This window comes from Cetorhinus maximus, chromosome 2 (assembly GCF_964194155.1).
Source record: "Cetorhinus maximus chromosome 2, sCetMax3.hap1.1, whole genome shotgun sequence".
Taxonomy (NCBI): domain Eukaryota; kingdom Metazoa; phylum Chordata; class Chondrichthyes; order Lamniformes; family Cetorhinidae; genus Cetorhinus; species Cetorhinus maximus.
Window position 1 is genome coordinate 93,053,815 of NC_135880.1, and position 25,269 is coordinate 93,079,083.

At 45.3% G+C, this 25,269-nt stretch overlaps 2 protein-coding genes across 2 annotated transcripts in view; one reads left to right on the forward strand and one right to left on the reverse strand.

Moving 5' to 3' along the window:
- LOC144695939 (AN1-type zinc finger protein 5-like) overlaps positions 1–25,269 on the reverse strand; it is a 506,091-nt gene that overhangs the window by 158,043 nt on the left and 322,779 nt on the right. The window lies entirely within an intron of this gene.
- The window catches only part of LOC144691242 (transmembrane channel-like protein 1), a 113,570-nt gene that overhangs the window by 17,118 nt on the left and 71,183 nt on the right, over positions 1–25,269 (forward strand). Inside the window, exons 6-9 of the mRNA XM_078559290.1 lie at positions 370–392; positions 876–1,019; positions 6,415–6,505; positions 15,439–15,520. Coding sequence (XP_078415416.1) covers positions 370–392; positions 876–1,019; positions 6,415–6,505; positions 15,439–15,520 — 340 coding nt within the window. The remainder of the gene's footprint in view (positions 1–369; positions 393–875; positions 1,020–6,414; positions 6,506–15,438; positions 15,521–25,269) is intronic.

A 25,269-nucleotide genomic window follows, 5' to 3' on the forward strand; every position in this document is an offset into this window, starting at 1 on the left:
AGGCACTCAGTGCCTGATCAAGGGACCTAGCAATAGGAAGTAGTGGGGTGGACCCACTGAGAGCCGCCTCACTGCACTTGTTGCCAATGCCCACCCCCCTTTCTCCTGTGACCCACCCCCACCCCGTGACTCCCATGCCACCCTCACCCACCTGTGGCCTGGGTCCCTTGGTGATCCTGGGGTTCTCCCTGGGTGCATTGACTGCAGTTGCAACCGTTTCTGCTGGCATTGCGTGGAATGGATAGCTTTCAGCCTCTGATTGGCTGGTAGCTCTCAGCGGGCGGGATTTCCGCTCCTGGGGTCCTTGATCCCGGGGAAGACCCGCTGTTGGCCACTCCCCCAAAGGAAATGACATGAAGCTCTCGACAGCTAAGCCCAGCCACCTGCAGTAAGTAAAACCCCAGCACTAATAAATAAAACAAGGCTAATCAGGAGATAGTGATTAGATGATGCCAAGCTTGGGCTTTAAAAACCAGTAAGTTATAGGAAGAAAGGAACAGTGATGCATTGATGATGTAAGGAGGTCAGCAAGAATTAATGCATGAGATAGTGCAATGAACCTTAACTTCAATTTGGTGAGGATGCAGAGAAGAGTGGTAGAATGGCATATTTTCATGGATCAGTGAGAGAGGAAAGTTCAACTGACCATTCATAATAGTACTACAATAATAAGAAGGTAATAATAAAAAAATACATTAAGGTTGTGATAGCAATAGAGACTAATTAGACTTAAATGGGACCATGTCTCTGAATAGCTGAACACTAAATCCTACTGTACGATTGTTAGCTTTTTCCTAAATCGACTTTGAAGATTGTATAGCTTTCTCCTTTAAAGAAAACTGTGATGATAAATAGTTTTCTTTTGGTCTTCCTAGCTCGGAAGAAGAATCTGAAGAAGAAGAAATCATTACAGAGGAAGATATGGCCAAGCTGAAGGAGGAAGTGGAAGAAAAAAAGAAACTAATTGCAACTTTACGAAACAAACCCTCACCCATGAAACAGAAATTACAATTACTGAAGTGGGTGCATCTGTTTTATAAGTTATAACAGTTTATGGTAACTTTTAAAAGTTGTGACTAAAACACTTTTTAAAACAAATAGCTAACACTGTAAAAATGCAATGAGATTGGTTTCAACCAGTCCAGGTCTTGGTGAGGTGGGACACAACAAATACTGTGGGCAGAATCTTCTGCCCTTAGGCTATAAGTGTGAGCTAGGAGCATTTCTTGGTTCTGACCCTGCTCTGCCTGTCAGGATCCCTGTCTGGGAGATGTTCCTGGAGGCATTCAATTAAGAAGCTGCATTCAGGTCCACCGTCCAAGAAAGGATGGTGGGTGGGTCCTTGAGGTTGCTGGCCCAATCAGAGGGCCTACAACCTTAGAAGGATGGTTGCTCTGCCAACAGAGCTGGGTACTGCCCTGCCTCTACAGGAGGGGACTACAAGGGCACCTCTATCTGAAGAGGTTACAACTTAATAAAATAAATGGTGGCCACAGCAGCCAGGTCACCCCTGTGGAGGGGAAACCCCTCCATAAAATGCCTGACATTTGCAGTTCTGGCCCACTGATGGCTGTGGCTCTGGTGGGGAGTTACAACAGGCACCTGCTAGGTTTAACACTTAGTTGGCAGGGTAAGGGGTATGGAGAAGATGGAGGTGCGTCCACCACTGGGAAGATCCTGGCAGCGTCTCCAATTAGCCCACAAGTGGGAACTTATTTATGCAGATTGGCTACTTGCCACCGCTGGACAGCTTCAACAGGTGCCGACCTGCCTCTGGGAAGATCCCCTGGAGGTGCAAATGCATTGGGCCCCTGACCAGACACATCTTTTTCTGAATTTCCTCCAGTCACACCTTGTAGCCTGCCCTGCTTGGCTAGGGAGATTCCGCCTTATAGTTTCAGTCCTGGGGTATTATAAACAGGCGTTATGTAAATGAAACCAGTCTCCTTTACATGCATTTTCAGTGGGAAGAAGTTGCAGAGCAATCTTTTGGCAGGTGACGACGATCAGACAGTCCTTTGCTACCCACTCACCACTAGCACCCTTCCATCTATGAAGGATAACGGACACACAGGAAACAATCACTTTTGGATGGGGTTTCTTCATATAGCTAGCGCACATTTGCTGACAAATATCAGGAGCATGGAGAAAAAGATGCTAAACAAGTGGGGACTAGGACACAGCCCTTTTTTGCTCCATTCTTAACTAACTAACTTCCAAGTAAATGACGCAGTGGGTGTTTGGGACGGTGTTAAGGGAGGGAAGGATGTGGAGGAATTTGGGGCAGGAATGGGGCAGCTGTTGCTTACTAACTGCATGGGTTGGACTTTTCGTTAGGGCTGGGTCCCCTCGCCCCAGCATAAATTTTGGGGTGAACCCGCCTCCGCTTAGTTGGTTCGCCCATTTTAATTTTTTGGGCAATGGCCCTTTAAATAGTATGACGCGGGACTTGCATCCATCTCCACAAGGACATCCTGCCTCATAGAACTGCTGGCCAATTGCAGGCCGGCAGCTCTGCACACCAGCAGTGCCAAGCAGGAGCAGTGGTCATTGCTGGTACTGCAGGCAGGCCAAGAAGATGGCATTCAATAATGAACCCAGACTTTCAAGTAAGTTTGAGATCTCGCTGACAGGTTCCAGTGAGGGAAAGTGGAGGGCGGGGGGGGCATGTTGGACAGGGCAGTGGGAGAGGGTGGGTGTGGGAGGCAAAACTTTTGGAGGGAGGCTTCTGATTGACACAGAGAACCTGGGGAGGAGGCAGCTCTCACCACCCGTAAAATCGTGGAGAGGGTGGTGGCCCCACTGCTGATGGCACATTACCCTAACTTAAAGGTCCACCTGCCTGTTTTCCCACCCATGGGTGGCCTGTAAAATTCAGCCCCATGTCTGCTACAGCTTAACAATAAAGCTGCACTGGTTTTCCAACTCTGGCTGTGGTTAAATTTGCATTGGGATCCCATTGACGTAATGCAACCCTGAATTGCATAAATATTTGAGGGCCCCACTTGGTTTAGATTAGCCTGTTCACTGATTAACAGGCAAATGAAATGGTTGAGACTTAAGAAGGTAGGTAAACTGATAGATTTAACTAGACATCAGCAAATTGTGTGCTGGGCTGATATCATTTAAATGGACCGCAAATATTTAATTCTTATTTGAAAATTAGCGGGATAATGTGATTCTGTTTTTTATAAAAAAAATAGATTGGTGATGTTAAAAAATATTCTAAAACGTTTGAATGGGGTGATTCACTTATATTTATTACTTTCAAAGTTCCGTATATAAACTAAGCTGCAACATAACATATATATTAATGATCTAGATCTTGGTGTGCAGGGGACAATTTCAAAGTTTGCGGATGACATGAAGCTTGGGAGTGTTGTGAACAGCAAGGAGGATGGTATGGAACTTCAATGGGATATAGTCAAGTTGGTGGAGTGGGCAGATAGGTGGCAGATGAAGTTCAATGAGGAGAAATGTGAGGTGGGGCATTTTACTAGGAAGAACATGGACAGACAATATAAAATAAGGGGAGAAATTTTGAAGAGGGTACAGGAGCAGAAGGACTTGGGTGTATATATGCATAGATCATTGAAGATGAAGAGAGCAGTTAATAAAGTATATAGTATCCTGGGCTTTATTAATAGGGGCATAGAGTACAAGGACAGGGAGGTTATGCTGAATTTATATAAGACAATTGTTAGACCTCAGCTGGAATATAGTATATAGTTCTGGGCGCCACATTATAGGAAGAATGGGTTTACATTGGAGAGAGTGCAGAAGAGGTTTACAAGGATAGTTCTAAGGATGAGAAACATCAGCTGTGAGGATAGATTGGAGAGGTTGGGACTGTTCTCCTTGGAGAGAAGAAGGTTAAGAGGAGATTTGATAGATGTTCAAAATCATGAGGGGGCTGGACAGGGTAGATAGGGAGAAGCTGTTCCCACTCGTAAAAGCATCAAGAATGAGAGGGCACATTTTTAAAGTGATTTGCAAAAAAGCAAATGTGACATGAGAAAAAACTTTATCACACAACGAGTGGTTCGGGTCTGGAATGCACTGCCTGGAAGTGTGGTGGAGGCAGGTTCAATCGAGGCATTCGTCCATGCCAATCCATGCAACCTCATGCTCTGTACCCACCCCCATGGCCCCTCATACCCTCCATGCTGTCCTATGCCCCTGTACCGACTCTGTGACCCTTATAGCCCCAATGCCAACCAATGTTCTGCAGTCACCCCCAATGCTGTTATAGCCCCAATGCCACATCGTGCCAACTCATTCCAACCCATGCTCCCTATTCACCTGCTTTTGCCCTTACACCTACCATGCCAACTCACCTGGCATGGGCAGACCTCAGGACCCATGGAAAAATTAGGTAAAGTGAAGTTCTGTAAACTGAAGTTATAAGAGTTTATTGCAGAATTTACCATATTAAAAAAACTCTCATTCATAAAAACCCATTTATTATATTTGCATTCCATCAGCTAAATTAGCCTTATAACAGCAAACATTTCACTCAAATGCACAATCCCTTATATAAACAAACATAGGAATTCATAGTTCCACATCAAAGCATGTATAAACACTTGTAGCTGTCAATCAAACTGTGAAACGGAAGGCACCCCACTGAGATAAAGTATGGCTGTGAAATCAATCATACAGCAGTAATAGAAACATAGAAAAATAGAAAAATAGAAAATAAGAGCAGGAGTAGGCCATTCGACCCTTCAATCCTGCTCCGCCATTCATTATGATCATGGCTGATCATCCAACTCAATATCTGCTCCTTTCTCCCCATATCCTTTGATCCCTTTCGCCCTAAGAGCTATATCAAACTCCTTCTTGAAAACATACAATATTTTGGCCTCAACTACTTTCTGTGGCTATAAAGGGTCACAGAGTCGGTACAGGGGCATAGGTTGGCATGGAGGGTATGAGGGGCCATGGGGGTGGGTACAGAGCATGGTAATCTAGTAACCCTCAGGCTTATGAGAACAGACAGAGTAAAATAGCAAGTAATTTTTTTTTAACATTCCAGACATTTTGTTCAAAGATTTAAAGAGCTGGACTTTTAAAAGCCTTGACAGCTTGAAGGCTCCCTTTGACAAGTGCTTCTGGTAGTTTTGACAGGTACTTATGACAGTTTTGACAGTTGATTTTGACAGATTTGTTGACAGTTCTAATGAGCTCGACAATGATGAGTTTATGCACTTTTAACGCAATTTATGCCTAATTTTAACAATTCCAATGGGCACCTTACCTACCTTAAAGGCACCTGACCTCACCCAAAGGTGTCCCAGAATTGGATCCGAAGGGTACCTTACCTTTCCAAAGGGGTACCCTGGCCATCCAAATGAATGCACCAAGTTCAGACCTGCTCTCACCTGGTCTAATCTGCACACATTGAGTTTCATACTCCTGGCCTACAAAAATCCCACTTCAGTGGAGGCAGCTGATGATTTAAATGGCCAGCTGGCCAGTTAAATCATCAGCTGTTTCCGTAAACTGCAGATGTGGGCCCTGTTCCCGCGAAAATGGGAAATGCCGTGTTCAGGGGTGGGCCTTTGGATTTTTGGGCATTTCTGCCACTTTCACCATGGCAGAGAGCCTCTCCGTCAAAGCAAAAATCTAGACCTATGTTTTATGTAAACAAATATGTCAGGGTGGCTAAATGCACCAAGGTGCAAAATTTGCATGTGTGGTCATTGGGTGAGTATTGAGCCTGGCTGTGATATCCTCTAGGATAAAATAGCCTGACAACATTTGGAGCTGAATTCTCCTTTTTGTTGCAGTACTGTGATGAGGTAGGTCTTCTGTCTGCCATCCTGATATCACCTCCACCTGGACCCATTTTTCTGGGCTAAGGCTGTTTATTTATGCAGAACAGGCACACAGTAGAGTCCCAACCACAGAGGATGGCCACCCAAAGCAACATCTTAGTGGTGCTCCAATGGGCATTTGGAGGGGACGGAGAGTCCTTGAAGTAAATTGAACCATTATTTTTCAGCCTCAGCTGAGACTATGGCTTAAAAAGGTAAGGCTCAAGGCTGAAATAGGTGGAGAGGAAGCTTCTACATTGTGAGTAGTGCTAGAAGAGATTTTCCAGCAGGCGTATGTTTTGTCTTACTTTGTTTACTTTCTAACAAAACTGAAATTGTTGTTAATTATTAATAACTTACAAAGGCCATTGTTGTCAATGAACATTCCGGATTTGGCTTCATGCCATATCCTAGGTAAAATATGACACAATACTTTGTTTGGTCTGAAATAAACTTTGACAGTGATATCATTGCTAATCATGGGCAAGCAAACTACAAGCTCTAAATTTACATGTTGGTTCTGATACAATTAGCTGCTACATTTTTAATGTGGTGTAGCTTTTATTTCATCGAGTCATTTCTGCCCAATTTTCAGAGAAGCACAGCAATTTGTGGAGAAATTTGAAGGTGCACTTGGGAAAGGAAAAGGCAAAAGGTTTTATGCCTATAAAGTAATGATGACGAAAGTAAGTGACCGAACTCTGAGGTAGGATTACATTTGTGTCTTTTGATTGATTAACCTCTTGTCTTGCTCTTAGTTTTTATGCAAAACTTTCTTGCAAGGTTTCTACTTAAAGCCACTGTATCTTTGCTGGTTGTTGTTAGCTGAGTTTTCTTATCCTAATGGGTCTATACAGTATGCCTCTGAATATCTTTGAGATTGGAGCCAGGTGGATTATGCACAGTGTGCACTATTGCCCACCAACCCACTCAATACCTGTTATGGCACAGCTGAGGGTAAATGCTGAGTCGTTCAAATCTCAGAGGGAAACTTGAGAAAACTGCCACAACTATTTTTGCAATTTGCATGTTTTGAGATGCGGGCTTTGGATTCAGTAGTAACAAGACCACTGAGCCTTATAGGTTTTTACAAAGCTAGATTGAACATCTATTAATAAGAGAAATTATTTTAAGCACATACATATGTCTACAAATTACTACTATCACAATTTATAAATCCCCTAATTAATCTGACTCCCAGTTACATCTCTGTTAAGGCAACAGTAAGACACATATATTTTAAAAGACCCAGGCAAAGAAACATGATACCCTGAACAATCCAATTCAAAGTGAGCTTTCTTAACTTCAGTTTGTTGTAGACAGTAGCTTGAGGCTTAGATGCTGAAGGTGTTTCACACTTGTTAGATCTTAAAATACTTGCCTTTACAGACCGCCTTCTCTCCTTTCTACATATTTTCCCCTTTGAATGCAAATTCCCATTGTTTCACTATGGGCAGAATTTTGCCGTTAGTGGGGGTGCTCGGCAGGGGTGGGCAGGGCAGTTGGGAAGCCGACCGCCGACTGTGATCGACACCAGACCGCGATTTCATGCTGGTGGGCTAATTAAGGCCTGCCCAGCATGAAACGTGAGCGGCAGCATTGAGCGCTGCCTGTGCGGGCAGGGGAAGGACTGCGAGCGGGCCGAGCCTCAGGGAGATGAAGCGATATTAAAAAAAAATGAAAAATATAAAAATGTAATGAAACATGTCCTCTCATGTGACCCTGTCACATGAGCAAGGGCATGTTATTAATGAAAAAATACAGTTTTTATTTTATTTGCTTTTGGAAACCTCATCCCGTCTGTGGATGAGGTTTCCAAAAAAATTTGGACGGGCAGCGAAAAATTTAATTCAATTGATTACTTAATGGCCTTAACAGGCCTTTTAATTGTCAGTGGGCGCGTTGCCAACTCCAGCATGCGCCTGCCGACCGAACTATTGTGCAACTGCATGTTGACGTTGGCATGCTCGGCCAATGTCAATGCGTGTCATTACACGCTTGAGCGGGTCTGGCGCGCGCCTGCCTGCCCAGCGAAAATTTCGGCCCTACGTCTTTGGAATTTACCTCCTTGATCATAAAAATTTATCATAGAACAAATTTTACTAGTAATCTTTAGGAAAAATAAACACACTGGGCAGAATTTTCCGGCTGACCCGCACGTCAGCACTTAAAATGTCGCGCACTGATGTCGTGTGAACGTCCCGATGTCAGCGTGCGGCACCGCGATATTTCGGTTGGCGGGTGCGCTCAGCAGCAGGATGCTATCCCGCCATTAATTGAAAGCCTCGTTAAGGCCCTTAACTTGCCAATTGTCCAGGATTTTGAGGGGCCCGTGCAAACTTGGGGTCGGCGCATGGGGCCAACGGGCAGGCGGGTAGGAGATTTTTTAATAAAACTCATGCACTGGTGGGATATGTGGGCTCAGAGGGGTTGTTCATGTTTTCCACGAAGTTTTAATTGCAGAAAGTGTTTTAAGGTTGCCTGTTTGGTTGTTAGCATTTCACATCCTGTTCCAAGTGCTTTTTGTGTACTTTGAAACCAGTCTGCAGACAGTAATCTTTCTCAGGCCTGCAGCTTTCCAGAGGCCTCCATTTAACCTGGGGGTATGGGTTCTGACATCTCCACTGGAGGCAGCTCCTCTGAGGAGGAAGGGAGGACTAGAATAAGGAGGAGGCCAGGACTGGACAATCAGCCTCCAGGGGAGCCATCTTTGGGAAGTCCGGCGCAGGCACAAGGGGCGCAGGGCCAAGAGGTTGTCCAAGGTACAAGGGGCCGCAGAAGACGCCACTATCCTGCTGCCAGGGTGTATAGGCGGCGAAGCAGCTACCTCAATATGACTGAGGTGCAGTGCCGAAGGAGTCTGCAACTCTCAAGGGAGACAGTCAACTATATCTGTCAGATGATTGGCCCTGAGATATCTCCTAACTGTGTGGGTGGACACCCCATGCCAGCGGCTCTGAAGCTCACAGTTGCCCTTGACTTCTATGCCTCTGGCTCCTTCCAGGGCTCGGTGGGTGATCTTTGCAGTGTCTCCCAACCAACTGTCCACACTTGTGTCAAGCAGGTCACAGGCACTCTGTTCAGACGGGCATTGACCTTCATCCACTTCCGCTGCAACCAGGCAAGTCAGACACAGTGAGCCAGAGGCTTCGCAGCCATTGCTGGCTTCCCCCGTGTCCAGGGTGCAATAGACTGTACACATGTGGCCATCAAGGCACCAGCAGGTGAGCCCAGTGCCTTCGGCAACAGGAAGGGCTTCCACTCCATGAACGTGCAGATAATGTGTGACCACAGGATGCTGATTCTGCAAGTTTGTGCAAGGTACCCAGGCAGCTCCCACGACACCTACATCCTCAGACACTCCCAGGTGCCGGGGCTCTTCAGCGCTCCGGCTCGGCTGGATGGTTGGCTGGTGGGTGACAAGGGCTATCCCATCAAAAGGTGGTCCATAACGCCTCTCCGCCATTCAAGAACAGAAGCTGAGCAGCACTACAATAGGAGCCTCGGCACCACAAGGGCTGTGGTGGAGAGAGCCATTGGTCTTCTCAAGATGCGCTTCTGTTGCCTGGACCACTCAGGGGCCGTACTCCAGTACCCCCCAGATCGCGTCTCTGTGATAGTGGTAGTATGCTGCGCTCTGCACAATCTTGCGCTGGAAAGGGGGGATGCAGTTGAAGGTGAAGACCTTGATGCCCTGGATGAGGCTGCACATGATGAATCCAGCAGTGGCTCAGAGGATGAGGAAGCACAGGGTGATGATGAGGGGCAGCACGCCGACCCGCTACTACACCAAGGAGGCAGGGACACCCGGGCCAATTTAATCTAAAGAACCTTCAGCTAGCTCCACACACATGGATCAGCAGGAACAGCATTGCCTGGAACTTCCACACATGGCACTTAGGTGCTACATCTTCCACCTTATCAGCTGCAACTTAGGGCTTAGTACAGAAACATCAATGTCCACTCAAACACTCATGATATGTCTGTGAAAAAGAAAAATGCAGCACAAAGGAAACACCCTCAGCCATGGTCAGAAAAAGGGACTTTATTATGTCCAAAAAAAAACAGACTTCTCCATTGCAATAAGAAGAATTTTGTTCCCTATTCTAAGGCCAACACAAAATCACCAGTGACATACCCGTTGAGTGCCTAACGTGCCTTATACTTAAGTTTGCGGGTGCTATGTCTAGGTGCCGCTCCATTGGTCAGAGTGGCTTGTGAGACAGCCTGCTGACTCTGCTGTCCTGTTGGCGTTGATGGCCTTGGCGGCCGTCCTCTGGCCCGTGGAGACTGTGATGGCCCCACCTGGGAGAGAGTGGCCAGTTCCAGAACTGGCACCTCCCCAGTTGTTGCAGCCTCAATGGAAGCAACGTTGACTGGCAGAGGGGCGGAGGAGCTGCTGCCCTCATCCGGAGCGCCCTGAGAGGAGCTCGCAGCGATGACAGGCAGCTGCTGCGCTGATGTGAGGTCCCTTTTGATCTCCCTGCTCACTGCAGATGCATGGGCACTGAGCGCCAACGCTTGGTGCCCACAACATCTCCCACATTGGGAATGACCACCCATGGCCAGTACTGCTGTAAGGGCTTGCAGGTCAGAGTGTAACCCAATCAGAAGAATTTCCATCCGATCGAAGCCCCTTTCCATGAGAGTCGCCAATCTCTCAGTGGAGGAAGCCTGAAGCTCTGCCCTGAGGTTCATGCCTTCACATGCATTCTGCCTGGACTCCTCCATTGCAGAGACCAACTGAAGCACACCCTCATGCAACCCTGCCAGATGCAAACGCCATTCCTGCCGCTTGTCCTGCAGCTGCTGCATTGGTGACAACTCCAGAGGCATGTCATCAGTGCCGGACTCAGCATGTGCCTCGGCCCCTGCAGCCCTCTGGCTGCTGGCGCCATCAGCACTCTCTGTCCCTACCATCCCCTCTAGCGATTGTGAAGTGCCCTCTCCACTGTAACCTGGGACACTAGCCGACGGAAACTTCCCCACCGAGGTGTTTGTGTCTGCGCTGGTGCCTGGCTGGCTGAAATGATGTGCTGCAAGTTGCACGTGTTGGGCCTCAGGTGTGGAGGGGAGGCTGCGGTGTCTTTGGGCATGGCCATGCGGTGGTGATGCTGAAATTAACAACAAAGATAGTGCATCAGTTAGCGTACAGTCAGTTAAACCTTTCATCCCTTTCCCCCCCAGCCTCATAAGTTGCTTGCCCTTCAAGACCCTAAGGAGACAAACATTGGTGGGGTGGAAAAGAGTCAAGACGAGCCCCACCCATTAGAGGCGCATGCAGACAGTCTAGTCAGATGGCCTCAGGAATGCCACATGGCATGTTATGTACCATTGAAGTGGGGAGAGTGCAGAGGTACCTGACCTGGATGCATGCTGGACTGGACAGTTGCGGGGCTGAGGAAACATCGCAAACACTTGCAACATTTGCCGTGGATCACAGGAGATTGAGAGGTCACATTATTGACCTTCATACAGTTAGGAGGGGCATAGACCGGGTGGGCAGAAGGCAACATTTCCCCTTGGCGCAGGGATGAGTAACGTGGTGGCATTTATCTAAGTTGAGTGCCATGAGGTTCACAGCTGAGGTGCTGAGGACCTTTTCGACAGAGTAATGTGGGACACACTGGCTGAAAGGGTAGTGGAGGTCCCAAACCCCCTAAGATGCAATAAGTCTTTGGCTGTGCAGTAGCGATGGATAGTGGTCACATAAGGTGACTTTGGAAGGTGGTGGAAACGCGAATCCTCAAGGGCCGAAGGACTTTTGTGTATGACCTACACGTCAGACTGTATCAGTCTGTGAGCGAGCAGTGTTGCAGCATTAACGATTGCAGCAATCATCAGTGGTTTGGATGGTGGGCAGACAGAGTGTATGGGACTGTGGACCTCAAATACCTGGCCGCTGGACCCCAGCCTCGCTGCCCCCGGCCACCCTGGCCTCCTGCCTCCTCCCCAGCTCCTTGGCCTGCTCCTTGAATGTTGTGAGCTGCTGGAGCAGGGCGTGCCCACCTCCAGTCCTCTGACGCTCCCAAAGATTGTGTTGACTTTTTGCCTGCAGAACAGAGAAGAGGATTTATTGGGGCTGATCGCTCATGTACTCTGCACGCGCACGCCGCACCCCAACCACAGTGGCCCATCTGAGGCCTCCAGCGGCTCCTATCCACACAACTGGTGATCAGTCCCCAGAAGATAGTATGGCTTCTCCCAACCCCCTCCCCCAATGGCCACCTTGGACACATTCAGCGTCCATCACTTTGAATAGCACACGCGTCTTAGTGCCCATGGCAAGGAGGCGCTACTAGGTGCGGCGCCGATGCCAGCAAATGGCACTTGGCCACAACATCTTGAGGCACTCCTTGCACCATCTCATCACCATCAATATGACATGTGTTGGAGTTCTGAATATGTGTTTTGCGGCCTCCCCTGCAGGTTGCCCCCAATTGCGACAAACACCAACATATGCTGCGGGGAGAACCCATCTTCTCCTCAACCACTAAGGCTGATGTAAGCATGGTCAGTACCCGTTTGCCCACCCAGCATGCGCCAAATGCCCAATGCAGTAACGACAGCAAGATGTGGGGGTGCGGAGGGAGGGGAGCACTTACAGTGTCACCAACCTCCTCCCACACCTGACTGGTGACATGGGGGGTCCTCCTCCTCCCATCCTCCGGATATAACACATGCTGATGGCTGGAAACCTCTTGCAGGAGGACAGCAAGGACAAGCATCAGAGAATTGAAGGGCACAGTGGCCTCGGCTGGCCTCTCCTGATGCTCATGCTCCTCTGGAACCACCACAGCTCCCTCCCTCACTCCCATTGGAACCGGCAGTCTGAAGCCGCCCGCCCTGTGACTATTTTCCCGTTCTCCATGGAAGTCGCTAACCAGCTGGATGGGCCTTAATTGGCCCGAATGCAGAAAATGGCAGCGCAGTGCGTTTTGCCGGCGGCGATCGGCTTCCTGCCTGCCGCCGAGTTGGTCGGGTCCGCCCGCCCGGCAAACGGAAAATTCTCCCCCTGTTTCTGAACTTCACCTGACTAGGTGACACATTTCACCCCTCCTTTGAAAACAATTTAGTCTGGTTTATTTAAAATGCAAATGTCCTTTTACACCTAAAATTCTAAACCTCCCCCATGTTTACCTACTTAACATTTCAAACCTACTTATCTTTTGTTGCATCTAGACCAGCTGCCTTTAATCCAATTAAGTCACACACGCGCACACACCACTATTTTCCACTAAATTCCAGTAGCACTATTATATCTTCCTGACAATACCCCTCCTCCAACCTGGCCCTTAAACAAATGTATTGAAAAAAAAATAATCCTCAGGATATATGCGTCACTGGCAAGGCCAGCATTTATTGCCCATCCCTAGTTGTCCTTGAGGATGTGATGGTGAACCCAGCTTCTTTTTGAAAGGCTACAGGACATGCGGTTAAGGTATTTCCACAATACTGTTGGGTAGAGAGATCAAGATGTTAACGCAGTGATGATATATGTCCAAGTCAGGATGGTATGTAACAAAAGCATGTAGAGGTGACGATGTTTCCGTGCACCTGGTGCACATGCTGCACTGTCCTTCTAGGTGGTAGAGGCTACAAGTTTGGGGATTATGAGAGTTGGCTTGAAAAGAAGATGCTTCTTAACAGCTTCATTTTCAGTCATGTCCATACAGCCAAACCTCAATAGAAATATGATATGATAATCCACAGAACCCTGAGCCCAATTCCCATTAGTAGTCACCTATGACACATTTGATGCTTTCATCTGAAAATTAGGACATTTCCATCATTCATTCAACAACAGGATCCCATGCAGCTCACCTCAGTGTGTACTCAGTAGATTTGTCATTATTGCTGTTCCCAATCTGTTGAGTAATCTGACTTTGGGTTAATAGGTAAGCAGACCCACCTTAGTGGGAATTTTCTAAAAAAAAACTGCTACAGATTCATCCATGATTATTGATAGATTTTTATTAGTTTAAAGTTGTCAGGGGTCTAGAGCAAAGGCAGTTGAGGTGCAGATCAGCCTTGATCTAGTAGAATGAAGGGATAGTCTCGAGGGACCAAATGATCCACTCTTGTTCCCATGTATAGGAGTGGAACTTTTACAGAATTGTAAGCATAAAGTGAATTATTACTGTTTAGAACTTACTTTCAGGATATGCATTGAAGAGCATGGTTGATTCAATTCGACGGCATGGAGTTAAAATTGAAAATTCAGAATCTTATGTTTAAAGCTTGAGCCTGAATCCAAATGTGTATTTCTAACAAGGATAGGTAAATAAATCTTTGATTTTCTCTAATGCAATACAACCGTGAGATCAACTGAACTGCTGGAAAAGCACCAAGCCAAGATTTAATGCTATTCCCAGAGGGACAAAGGGAAAATCAAACAAAAATTTGCATTTCTATAGTGCCTTTAGCATAGTAAAATATCACAAGGTGCTTCACAGGAGCCTTCTCAAACTAAACTTGGCACCAAGCCACATAAGGAGATATTAGTGCAGGTGGACAAAAGCTTGGTCAGTTAGGTAGGTTTTAAAAAAAATCTTAAAGGAGGAGAGAGATGCAGAGATGGAAAAGTTTAGTAAGAGCATTACCATCATTGAATCCCCAACCACCAATAACCTGGGAATCATCATTGACCAAAACTTTAACTGGATCAGCCACATAAATACTGTGGCCATGTGGGCAGTTCAGAGGCTGGGTATTCTGTGGCAAGTAACTAAGCTTCTGACTCACTGAAGCCTTTCCAACGCACAAGTCAGCAGTGTGATGGAATCCACTTGCCTGGATGTGTGCAGCTCCAACAGTGCTCAAGATGTTCATCGCCATCTAGAACCAAGCAGCCCACTTGATTGGCATCCACCCACCATCTTAAGTATTCACTCCTTCCACCACCAATGCACGGTGGCAACAGTGCGTACCAACTACAAGATGCACTGCAGCAACTCACCAAGGCCCCTTTGAAAGCACCTTCCAAACCCATGGTCTCTACCTTTTAGAAGGGCAAAGGCAGCAGACGCATGGGAACACCACAATCTCGAAGTTCCTCTCCAAGTCTCCCACCATCCTGATTTGGAAATATGTAGAAATTCCTTCATCATTGCTCGGTCAGATGGAACTCCCTATCTAATAGCACACTGGTTGCAGCTTCACCAGCTTCTCAATGGCAATTAGGGATGGGAAATTAATGCTGGACTTGTGCAGTGATACCCACATCCCGTAAATGAATTAATAAACAAAGGCTTCAGACAGTGGTCAGGGAGAGTTAATTATTTTGCTGCTAACAGCTAATTCAAGAATGGCATTAATACAAAAACAAAATACCGTGGATGCTGGAAATCTCAAATAAAAATAGAAAATACAAGTTCTGATGAAAGGTCATCTACCTGAAATGTAAACTTTGTTTCTTTCTCTATAGATGCTGCCAAACTTGCTGATTGCTTCCACCATTTTCTGTTTCTAATTCAAGTATTGCACTGGTCTGAAAACAGGCTACTTGTCTGCTGTCGTGTTTTGTGAATAGACAATTAAAGGAGAATGAATTGTCAGAAGATTAAAACTCTCATTTTTAGTGAAAAATTGGCCACATATCTTGCATTTTTACTTTCAGAAATGGATGAAATTTCAGCGTGACTTTGAGAACTTCAAAACTGCTTGTATTCCATGGGAAATGAAAATAAAAGAGATTGAAAGTAAGCGGAACAGACAGTAATATAAAGTCTCTTACAAAATGCACTTGCTTAGTTGTCAGAGTATGAAGTTAATCTAGCATGGTAATTGGTATTTGTAAAATTCTTGAAAATTTTTATGTTAATGTTCTTAGCATAAATTTAGATTCACTAAATCTTAATATTTTTCCTTTCATTTTTTCTTCTTTTTTGAAATAGTCATATAGCCATAGAGCCATGAAGTTACTTATGGCACAGAAGGAGACCATTTGCCCCATTGGGTCCATGCCGGCTCACCAGGGAGTAATCCAGTCAGTTTCATTCCCCTGCTTGATCCCCGTCACACTGGAGGTTTATATCCTTCCAGGGCCCATCCAATTTCTTTTGAAATCATTGAGTGTTTCTGCATCAACCACCCTCTTGGACAGCAAGTTTCAGGTCATTACCACTCAGAATCACAGCACAGAAGGAGGCTATTCAGCCCATCATGCCTGTGCTGGGTCTCCGAAGGAGAAATTCACCTGGTGCCACTCCCCACCTTCTCCCTGTAGCCCTGCACATACCTCCTTTTCAGATAATAATCCAATTCCCTCTTGAATGCATTGATTGAACCTGCCTCCAATACATTGTTGGGCAGTGCATTCCAGACCCTAACCACTTACTGCAGAAAAAGTTTTTCCTCATGTTCCCAATTACCTTAAATCTGCGGCCTTTTGTTCTTGATCCTTCCACCAAAGGTAACAGTTTCTCCCTATCTATTATGTCTAGAGCCCTCTTGATTTTGAATATCTTTATTAAATCTCCTCTCAGCCTTTTCTTCTCCACGGAAAACAGTTCCAACTTCTCCAATCTATCTAAGTAACTGAAGTTCCTCATGCCTGGAAGCATTCCCGTGATTGTTTTCTGCACTCTCTCTTATGCCTTCACACCCTTTCTAAACTCTGGCACCCAGAACTGGATGTACTACTCCAGCTCAGTTCAAATCAGTGTTCTATACAAGTTTAACATAACTTCCTTGCTTTTGTACTCTATGCCACTATTAGTAAATCTATCCTGCCACTTTCAATGATTTATGCATATATATATATATATATATATATATCTCCAGGTCCCTCTGCTCCTGCACCCCCTTTAGAATTCTATCCTTTATTTTACTTTACCTTTCCATGTTCTTCCAAACAAAGTGAATCACTTCACACTTCTATGCATTCCATTTCATCTGCCTCTTGTACATCCATTCTGTCATGATCAGAAAACACGAAGGAATACGCTCACCATCCTGACTTGGAAATATATCACCGTTCCTTCACTGTCGCTGGGTCAAAATCCTGGAACTCCCTTCCTAGCAGCACTGTGGGTGTACCTACACCACATGGATTGCAGCAGTTCAACAAGGCAGCTCACCACCACCTTCTCAAGGGCAACTAGGGATGGGCAATAAATGCTGGCCCAGCCAGCAAAGCCCACATCCCATGATTGAATAAAAATATATACATCTATGTCATCCTGGCTACTTTATAAAATTATTATTTTTCTTTTAAGAATGGACAAAGGCTAACACAAAAAACACCTGGAATGTAACATTCCTTGCATTGTATAAATATTCCTGCCAAGCTAACACAAAGGATAGTAGACGAGACATCTGAACCAGTCAGCTATGAACAAAGGCAGACCTATTTGTGACGCCTCATCTCCAATGTTGTGCTAATAGTTCCACAGTTACCGGCTCAAAACACAATTGGTTTTAATCAGGGGAGCTTCATTAGCTGAATAGCTGGATCCGAAACCACTCTGTCACATGACCAAGACTCGAGCTGTTTGAATTGCTTTAATTATACGGCTTTCGGATTCCATCTTCAGCCTGCTATTTAACATTTGAAGGGCAGGCAATACAGAAGCAAGCTCTGGCCAGGTTGAACAACTGGCCACCATCTAGCCTGACTCTGCTGGGAAGATTTTGTGCTATTGCCTACAGAACTGATTCAATCTCTGTGTGCCTACTTCACCTTGGGACATCGACAACGCCAGAAAAATTAATCTTACACAGTTGGTTTTTCAGCCAGTCAAATTCTGCAAAAGAATTCCTCATTGGACTTTAATTCTTGTCTCTGGACTCATGTGAAACCATAATTCTTATTCTTATCATGGTCTCTGCCCTGACCCCCTTTCTTTCCATTATCTCTCTTTTGTTGTATGAATGCAAAAACTGAGCTTGTTCTACTTGGAGCAAAGGAGATTGAGGGAGATTTGATAGAGATGTGAAAGCTTTTGACAGATTTGGATAAGGTAGACAAGGAAAAGCTGGTCTCATTAATTGATGGTACAAGGACTAGGGAATACAGGATTACGGATGTTGCAAAACCCCATTTATGTGTAAAATAAACTACCCCTCTTATTTTACCCTACCTCGAGTTTGCTGTGGCGTTATTAATGGTGGATTGGACCATTCCAAACCCAAAGCATTGGGGAAAATACGTCACCATTTATAATGGAGGAAATCAAAAATAAAAAACACCTTTCTGTTTATGGACGGGTAGTGAGTGGAGAAATCATGGCTGTTCTAAATTAAACACCCTCCTGTCTGTAACAATTCCATCAACCTGTCTAAGTGCTTTTGAAGTTCTACACTATCCTCCTCACAGTTCTCAATGCTTCCAAGTTTTGTGTCATCCACAAATTTTGAAATTGTGCCTCGCTGTGTATCTGTTCTTCCTCACATTTCCCCCGTATCTCTTTCCCAAAACCTTATACCTGTATTTCTTAGTCCTTGTACCATCAGTGCAAGAGAACAGTTTTCCTCCCTGTTGCTTGCCATTTCAACACACCACCCTGCTCTCATGCCCACATGTCTGTCCTTGGCCTGCTGCAATGTTCCAGTGAAGCTCAACGCAAACTGGAGGAACAGCACCTCATTTTCCGACTAGGCACTTTACAGCCTTCCGGACTTAATATTGAGTTCAACAACTTCAGATCATGAACTCTCTCCTCCATCCCCACCCCCTTTCCAATCCCCCTTTTTCCAATAATTTATATATTTAAAAAACAATATTTTTCTTTTCCCACCTATTTTAAAATTTATTTCGATCTATTGTTTTATCTCCACCTTTTAGCCCATTTCGAACCCTTCCCCCCACCCCACCCCCACGAGGGCCATCTGCCACTTGCTTGTCCTGCTTGCTACCCTTAATGTCCCCATTTGCACATTCCTCAGATAATATCACCACCGGTCAACACCCCTTTGTCCTTTTGTCTATGACATCTTTGGCAATCTCTTCTTTGCCTTCACCTATCACAGGCCCTCTATCCAGCTCCACCTGTCCCATCCCCCTCTACCAGCTTATATTTCACCTACTTTCTCTATTTCCTTAGTTCTGATGAAGAGTCATATGGACTCGAAACATCAACTATGTTCCTCTCCGCAGATGCTGTCAGACCTGCTGAGTTTTTCCAAGTATTTTTGTTTTTGTTACAGTTTTCCCTTGTCTACCTTATCCAAATTTGTCCTAAGCTTGCACATCTCTATCAAATCTCCCTCAATCTCCTTTGCTCCAAGGAGAACAACCCCAGTTTTTCCAACCTAAACTTGTAACTAAAATCCGCCAACCCTGGAATCATTCTGATAAATTTCCTCTAGCACCCTTCCTAAAGGATTGGACGCAAACCCGAGTTAGGGCATAACCATTTATAAAGGTTCAGCATAACTTCCCTACTTTTGTACTCAATGCCTCTATTTATGAAGCCCAGGATCCCATATGCTTTATTAACTATTCTCTTCAATATGTCCTGCACACTTTTTAGAACTGTGCCATTAAGTCTATATTGCCTCTCCCCATCCCTTATGTCAAAATGCATCATCTCACTCTTTTCTGTTTTAAATTCTATCTGCTACTTGTCTGCCCATTCTGTTAGCCTACCTATGTCATGTTGCAGGCAATTTGTGTCATCCTTACTCCTCCAAGTTTGATATCATAGGAAAATTTTGAAATTCTACTTTGTATTCCAAGATTCAAGTCATTTATATATGCATATTTCACTTTTACATTTTTGTTTTTAAAAAAGTTAATTCTTGGGATTTGGGTTTTGCTAACAAGGGTGGTAGTTATTGTCCATTCTTAGTTACCCTGAATTATTTATAATAGTTTGACACAACTGAATTTAGTGAATGTGATTTGAACTCATATTCTCTGGATTATTGTTAAACCAATCCTCTGGATAGCACCTTATCCTAGCCACTGCTGGAATTTCAAGGTTGACTCCATCCCAGACAGATTTAAAAAAAATCCTTTCATGGGATGTGGACACGCTGGCTAGGGCAAAATTTATTGCCCATCCCTAATTGCCCTTGCGAAGGTGGTGGTGAGCTGCCTTCTAGAACCACTGCAGTTCATGTGGTGTAGGTACACCCACAGTGCTGTTAGGGAGGGAGTTCCAGGATTTTAACCCAGCAACAGCGAAGGAACGGTGATATATTTCCAAGTCAGGATGGTGAGTGACTTGGAGGGGAGCTTCCAGGTGGTGGTGTTCCCATATGTCTGCTGCCCTTGTTCTTCTAGATGGTAGTGGTCGTAGGTTTGGAAGGTGCTGTCTAAGGAGGCTTAGTGAGTTGCTGCAGTGCATCTTGTAGATGGTACACACTGTTGCCACTATGCGTCGGTGGTGGAGGGAGTGAATGTTTGTGGATGGGGTACCAATCAAGTGGGCTGCTTTGTCCTGGATGGTGTCAAGCTTCTTGAGTGTTGTTGAAGCTGCACTTATCCAGGCAGGTGTAGAGTATTCTGTCACACTCCTGACTTGTGCCTTGTAGATGGTGGACAGGCTTTTTGGGGAGCCAGGGGGTGAGTTACTCGCCACAGGATTCCTAGCCTCTGACCTGATCTTGTAGCTACAGTATTTATATGGCTAGTCCAGTTCAGTTCCTGGTCAACAGTAACCCCCCCACCCCCCCCAGGATGTTGATAGTGCGGGATTCAGTGATGGTAATGCCATTGAATGTCAAAGGGCAATAGTTAGATTCTCTCTTGTTGGAGATGGTCATTGCCTGGCACTTGTGTGACGCTAATGTTACTTGCCACTTGTCAGTCCAAGCCTGGATATTGTCCAGGTCTTGCTGCATTTGGATATGGACTACTTCAGTATCAGAGGAGTCGCGAATGATGCTGAACATTGTGCAATCATCAGCAAACATCTCCACTTCCGACCTCTGGCAAGGCATAAGAGCTCATGAAATAATATGGGGTTCTGAATCCCATTCCCAACTGGTTCAGCTAAACATCAAATTTACTCTAATTGGCAGCTTCACTCACAGAAGTCTCAAGTGTAAACCAGGAATGCCATACTAATGAATGCATTTCTGAGGTTGGGTTAGGGCACATTGTTGGGCAAAATAGAGGGATTGCATAACATTTAATCCCAACTGTAACTGAGCTGGAAATATTTGATGCTCAAATACACCATTTCCTACTACTGACATGTCTCACATTGTGAGTATTAAAATATTACAATCAATATATGTTTCATTTTCAGTAGCATTGTATTATATGTGTCAGTTTGACCGAGCACCAGATGGTTATGAGTACAAGTCCTTCTCCATGACCTGAGAGCACAATCTAGGCTGACATTTGGGTTCAGTAGAGGGAGTGCTATAATATCAGAAGTACCAGGGGATAACAGCAACAGCATGGACACTGATGGAGTCATAGTGTTGGGAGCACGAATGCTGTCATTCTGAGAGAGGACTGCAGGTTTGTGCCCTAGGGCATCACTTTAGCAAACCTAGTGATCTGTTGAGGACAGAATACTGGGGCTTATTCAGCATGCTGCAACTCACTTTGAGCACTGTAGTCTGACATTACATTGTTGCAAGCTGACCTTGCATGACAGCAACCTGAACTCCCACTCCAGTACTGAGACTTTGTGTGGCTGCTGCTAGTGCTGAAATAGAGATTTTGAGATTGGCTATTAGACACTACATCTCTTCCGTGCTGGAAAGGATAGTCTCAAGCTCTTTGCAAAACCCTATGCCACTGGTGCTGAAGCTCTCTATGCATTCTGGCAGGCTTCCTAAAGCATCAGGCCTTGAGTTGTGCATTCCAGCAGGGCTCTTCTGTACAATGTCTCTTCAAAGTCCTCAACTATGTCCTCTCATTGCCCTGGCTGCAGTTTATTAGTTTCTCGTGCCTCTCCACGTGCAGATCTTGTGTCTAATCTATTGTCTAAGATAGGTGCATTGTCAGTATCTGAGCTGATAGCTGCGAGTGTGAAATCAAGTGATGGTGTATCTTCATCATCGCTCTCTCCTTGATTTTTCCTTCATTGCCTGGCCAGTTGCATCTCTTGGAAAAGAAAAAGGCACAAGGACAAGGATGTGATTAGGGGAGGGGGGAAGTAAGAGGTGCATGCTAACACCACTTGCAACTAAATCAGAAGAGAGTGTGGGATGAGGGGAAGTGGGATGTGAAAAGGAGGATTAGGTACGAGGATAACATCATCTTCACTGATTTCAGTCTTGCCACTGAACATGGTCTATTCAATGGCCTTTTCACCAATGTCCGGCACTGTCTCCTCAATGGGGTTTGGGATGTGCAAGCATTCCTGTCCCCCTCCAGTTAGCTCCTGCTGCTGCCAGTTTTGTGTCACCTTGTTGTGTAAGAGAGAGGGAAGTGTGTCAGTAAGTGTCATGCAATCTATTTGGCAGATGTGACTATCATGCACAGGTTGTTAGATGTGGGTGTGATGCTTGCAGAAATGCTAAGTGTGCAGGTGAAGTAGAGCATGCGAATGATATGCATGAGTTCTGATTGATAGAGGTTGTTAGGTGAGTGATGGGCGTAAAATGTGCAGTGACTGACAGTAGTGTTGCAGTTATTAGTTTATGGCATTTGAAACTCTTTCGAGTTATCAACAGTCACAGATTGCAACTCTTTCGAGTACAATCACAGTTCTTGGTTTCTGGGAGTGGGACATGAACCCACAACCCTCTGATTCAAAGGCGAGGGTGCTATGAACTGAGCCACAGCATTCACTGAGCTTGACATTTTGCGTGGGATCATTAACCTTCTTATGGCAACATATTCAGGTGCTTGCGGCCTGATTCTGAGCCTTATTCTAACTATAGTGGAAGAATTTTAATGCAACCTGTTGGTGTGAATAGAGCAGAGGGTCTTTAAATGGACCATTAAGTCTTAACACCTTTTCCCACTTGAATCCTGCTGACCACAATTTTAGTGGATAAACTTCAGTTTGGTGGCGGACACACCTGCCACAAACAGGCAAGGACCTCATAATTATGCTAATTTGGGATCCCTGATATCAATGAGGGCCCTTGTTGAATTTTAGCTCAACGTGTGAGCAAGCCACTATGACTTTTTCATCAGAATGAAGCCAGTCAACATCTGTCAGGAAGATTTAGAGGTCCTTCAAGGTAGGCTGAAATATTTTCTTTCTGGGCCAGGAGAAACAGACAGCTTCAGGTTGCCCTTATTTCCACTTACCAGCCAAGTGCTGCTTTCCTTCTGTTTCACACAAGCAGCCGACTGGAGTTGGGAATTAACGCAAGAGTTAAATTACTGGGCCTGAAATCCAGAACATTAAGTGTGTTTTGAATTCATCCAATGTCCATCTATCTGAAGCTTGCTGGGAGTTAAAACCAACCCCTAAATCAGTGCGCACCAGGAAATACCTATAGGCAGGAAAAAATATTTAAAATGAAATGCATTATTCCACCTCTGGACAAGTTCAATATTTCTTAGAATTTTTTATTCTCTCATGGGATGTGGTGCTGTGGGATCATATCTTTATGTCCCTAACCCCACGAGGAGGGCTGAGGCAGCATATTTATTTACAATGTGATTGTGTTAAGGGATGTCCAAATGCTTGTTAAATTCTTACTCTTGTATGCTTTGATCTGGGTTTTGCTTGTGTTATAGTGTGCAGAACATATGTGATAGGCTCACCGCCTTGCCTATTATTACATGTGATTCAAATACAGGATGCAGAGCTATAGGCCTGATTGGGTTGTGAACATGCCAGGGTGATGCTAACCATTGGTATGTAAGCACTCAGTGCTACAGAATTGGGCTTGTTACATGGGGCAGAATTTTCACTCCAGAATTGGGTGCACAGAGTCAGGAAAATTCCCAAATATCCAAACCTGACTTAGGAAAAGCTTCCACGAATGGCCAGATTTTGGTTCCAGGTTAGTGCTAACTGGAGCTGGGCCTGCTACCCCGGAAATGTTGTGGAAGCAGCCACAAGGACTGCTGAGTGCCGAGACAGGCTGGTTAAAAAGCCTAGCTCGGTGCTCTGGGACTTCATCCCATTTATAATAAAATCTGTTTAAAAAAAACAACCCTCTAGCCCTCACCTCTTAAACTCCCTCACCTCCCACACTTTCCCCATGCTCCATCTACGTCAACTCATGCCATCTTATTGTCCCCACCCACCCTCATAGACCCTCATACTCTCAATGCCAACCCATGCCCCTCTATCTACCCCATGGCCCCTCATACCCTTCATGCAAACCCATGACACCCCTCCCATCCCCATGGCCCTTTACAGCCCCTATGTCAACTTAGTGGCATCTCATCATCTCATGCCAACCCATGCCCCCACCAGCCACCATTTGCCCTTGCACCTTCAATGCCAACTCACCCAATAACGACAATGAGCAGACCTCAGGAGCCATATTGAGATGAAATAAAATAAAGTTCTAAGTATCTACTACTGATTTCACCATATAGGAGCATAGGAGCAGGAGTTGGCCAATCGGCCTCTCAAGCCTGCTCCGCCACTTAAATAGACCATGATTGATCTTCTACCTCAATGTCACCTTCCTGCACTAACCCCATATCCCTTAATGCCATTGGTGTCTAGAAATCTATCAACCTCTGCCTTGAATATACTCAGTGACTGAGCCTCCACAGCCCTCTGGGGTAGAGAATTCCAAAGATTTACCAGCTTCTGACTGAAGAAATTCCTCCTCACCTCGGTCCCATTATATTAGAAAACATTCTTATTTATAAAGGCCTATTCAATACATTTAACTCCATTCAAGTACTTAATCCCTTATAAAAATAAACATTTGTATTCATAGGTTCACATCAAAGACAGCTAATTCCTTTGTATATACTTGGAGCTGTCAATCAAACTGTGAATATACACATCCCCACTGTGATAATGATAGGTTGTGGAACAGACAAGCAGCACTAATGGTATAATGATAACCCTCAGACTTATGTCAACAAACATCCATTGAAATTACAAGCACTGATTTTTTTCAACTGTAGCCTTGGCTTTTTTTTCAAAATTTAAAGAGCAGGAGATTTAAATGGAGCTTGACAGTTCCACAGACCTTATCCGCTTTTTATGCACATTCATGTTTACTCTTAATAATCCCAAAGGGGTATCTGATCTCTCCAAAGAACTCCAGTAGCTTTGGACCTTTTTCTCCAATTCATAAACCACCCATGTTGTGTTTTAGAAATCCCAGTAATGAACATTGCTTCCGCGTGAAGACAGCTACGCTTTTAAATGTGCTGCTGCCTCCGTGAACCACAGATGTATGAAACATGTCCTGCCCCCATTCCACCACACTCCCCCGCCCCCGGCAAAAATGGTGGGTGCCAGGTTCGGGAATGGGACTTCCAGATTCCAGGCTCTGGTGCCATTTTGGCTAAGGCGCAGAACCCTTCTGTCTTTGTGAATATTCAGGCCATACTGACCTACTCAGTCCCAGATCAGGACAAAAATTGAGTAGAGGTTTTAGTGTGTCTTGG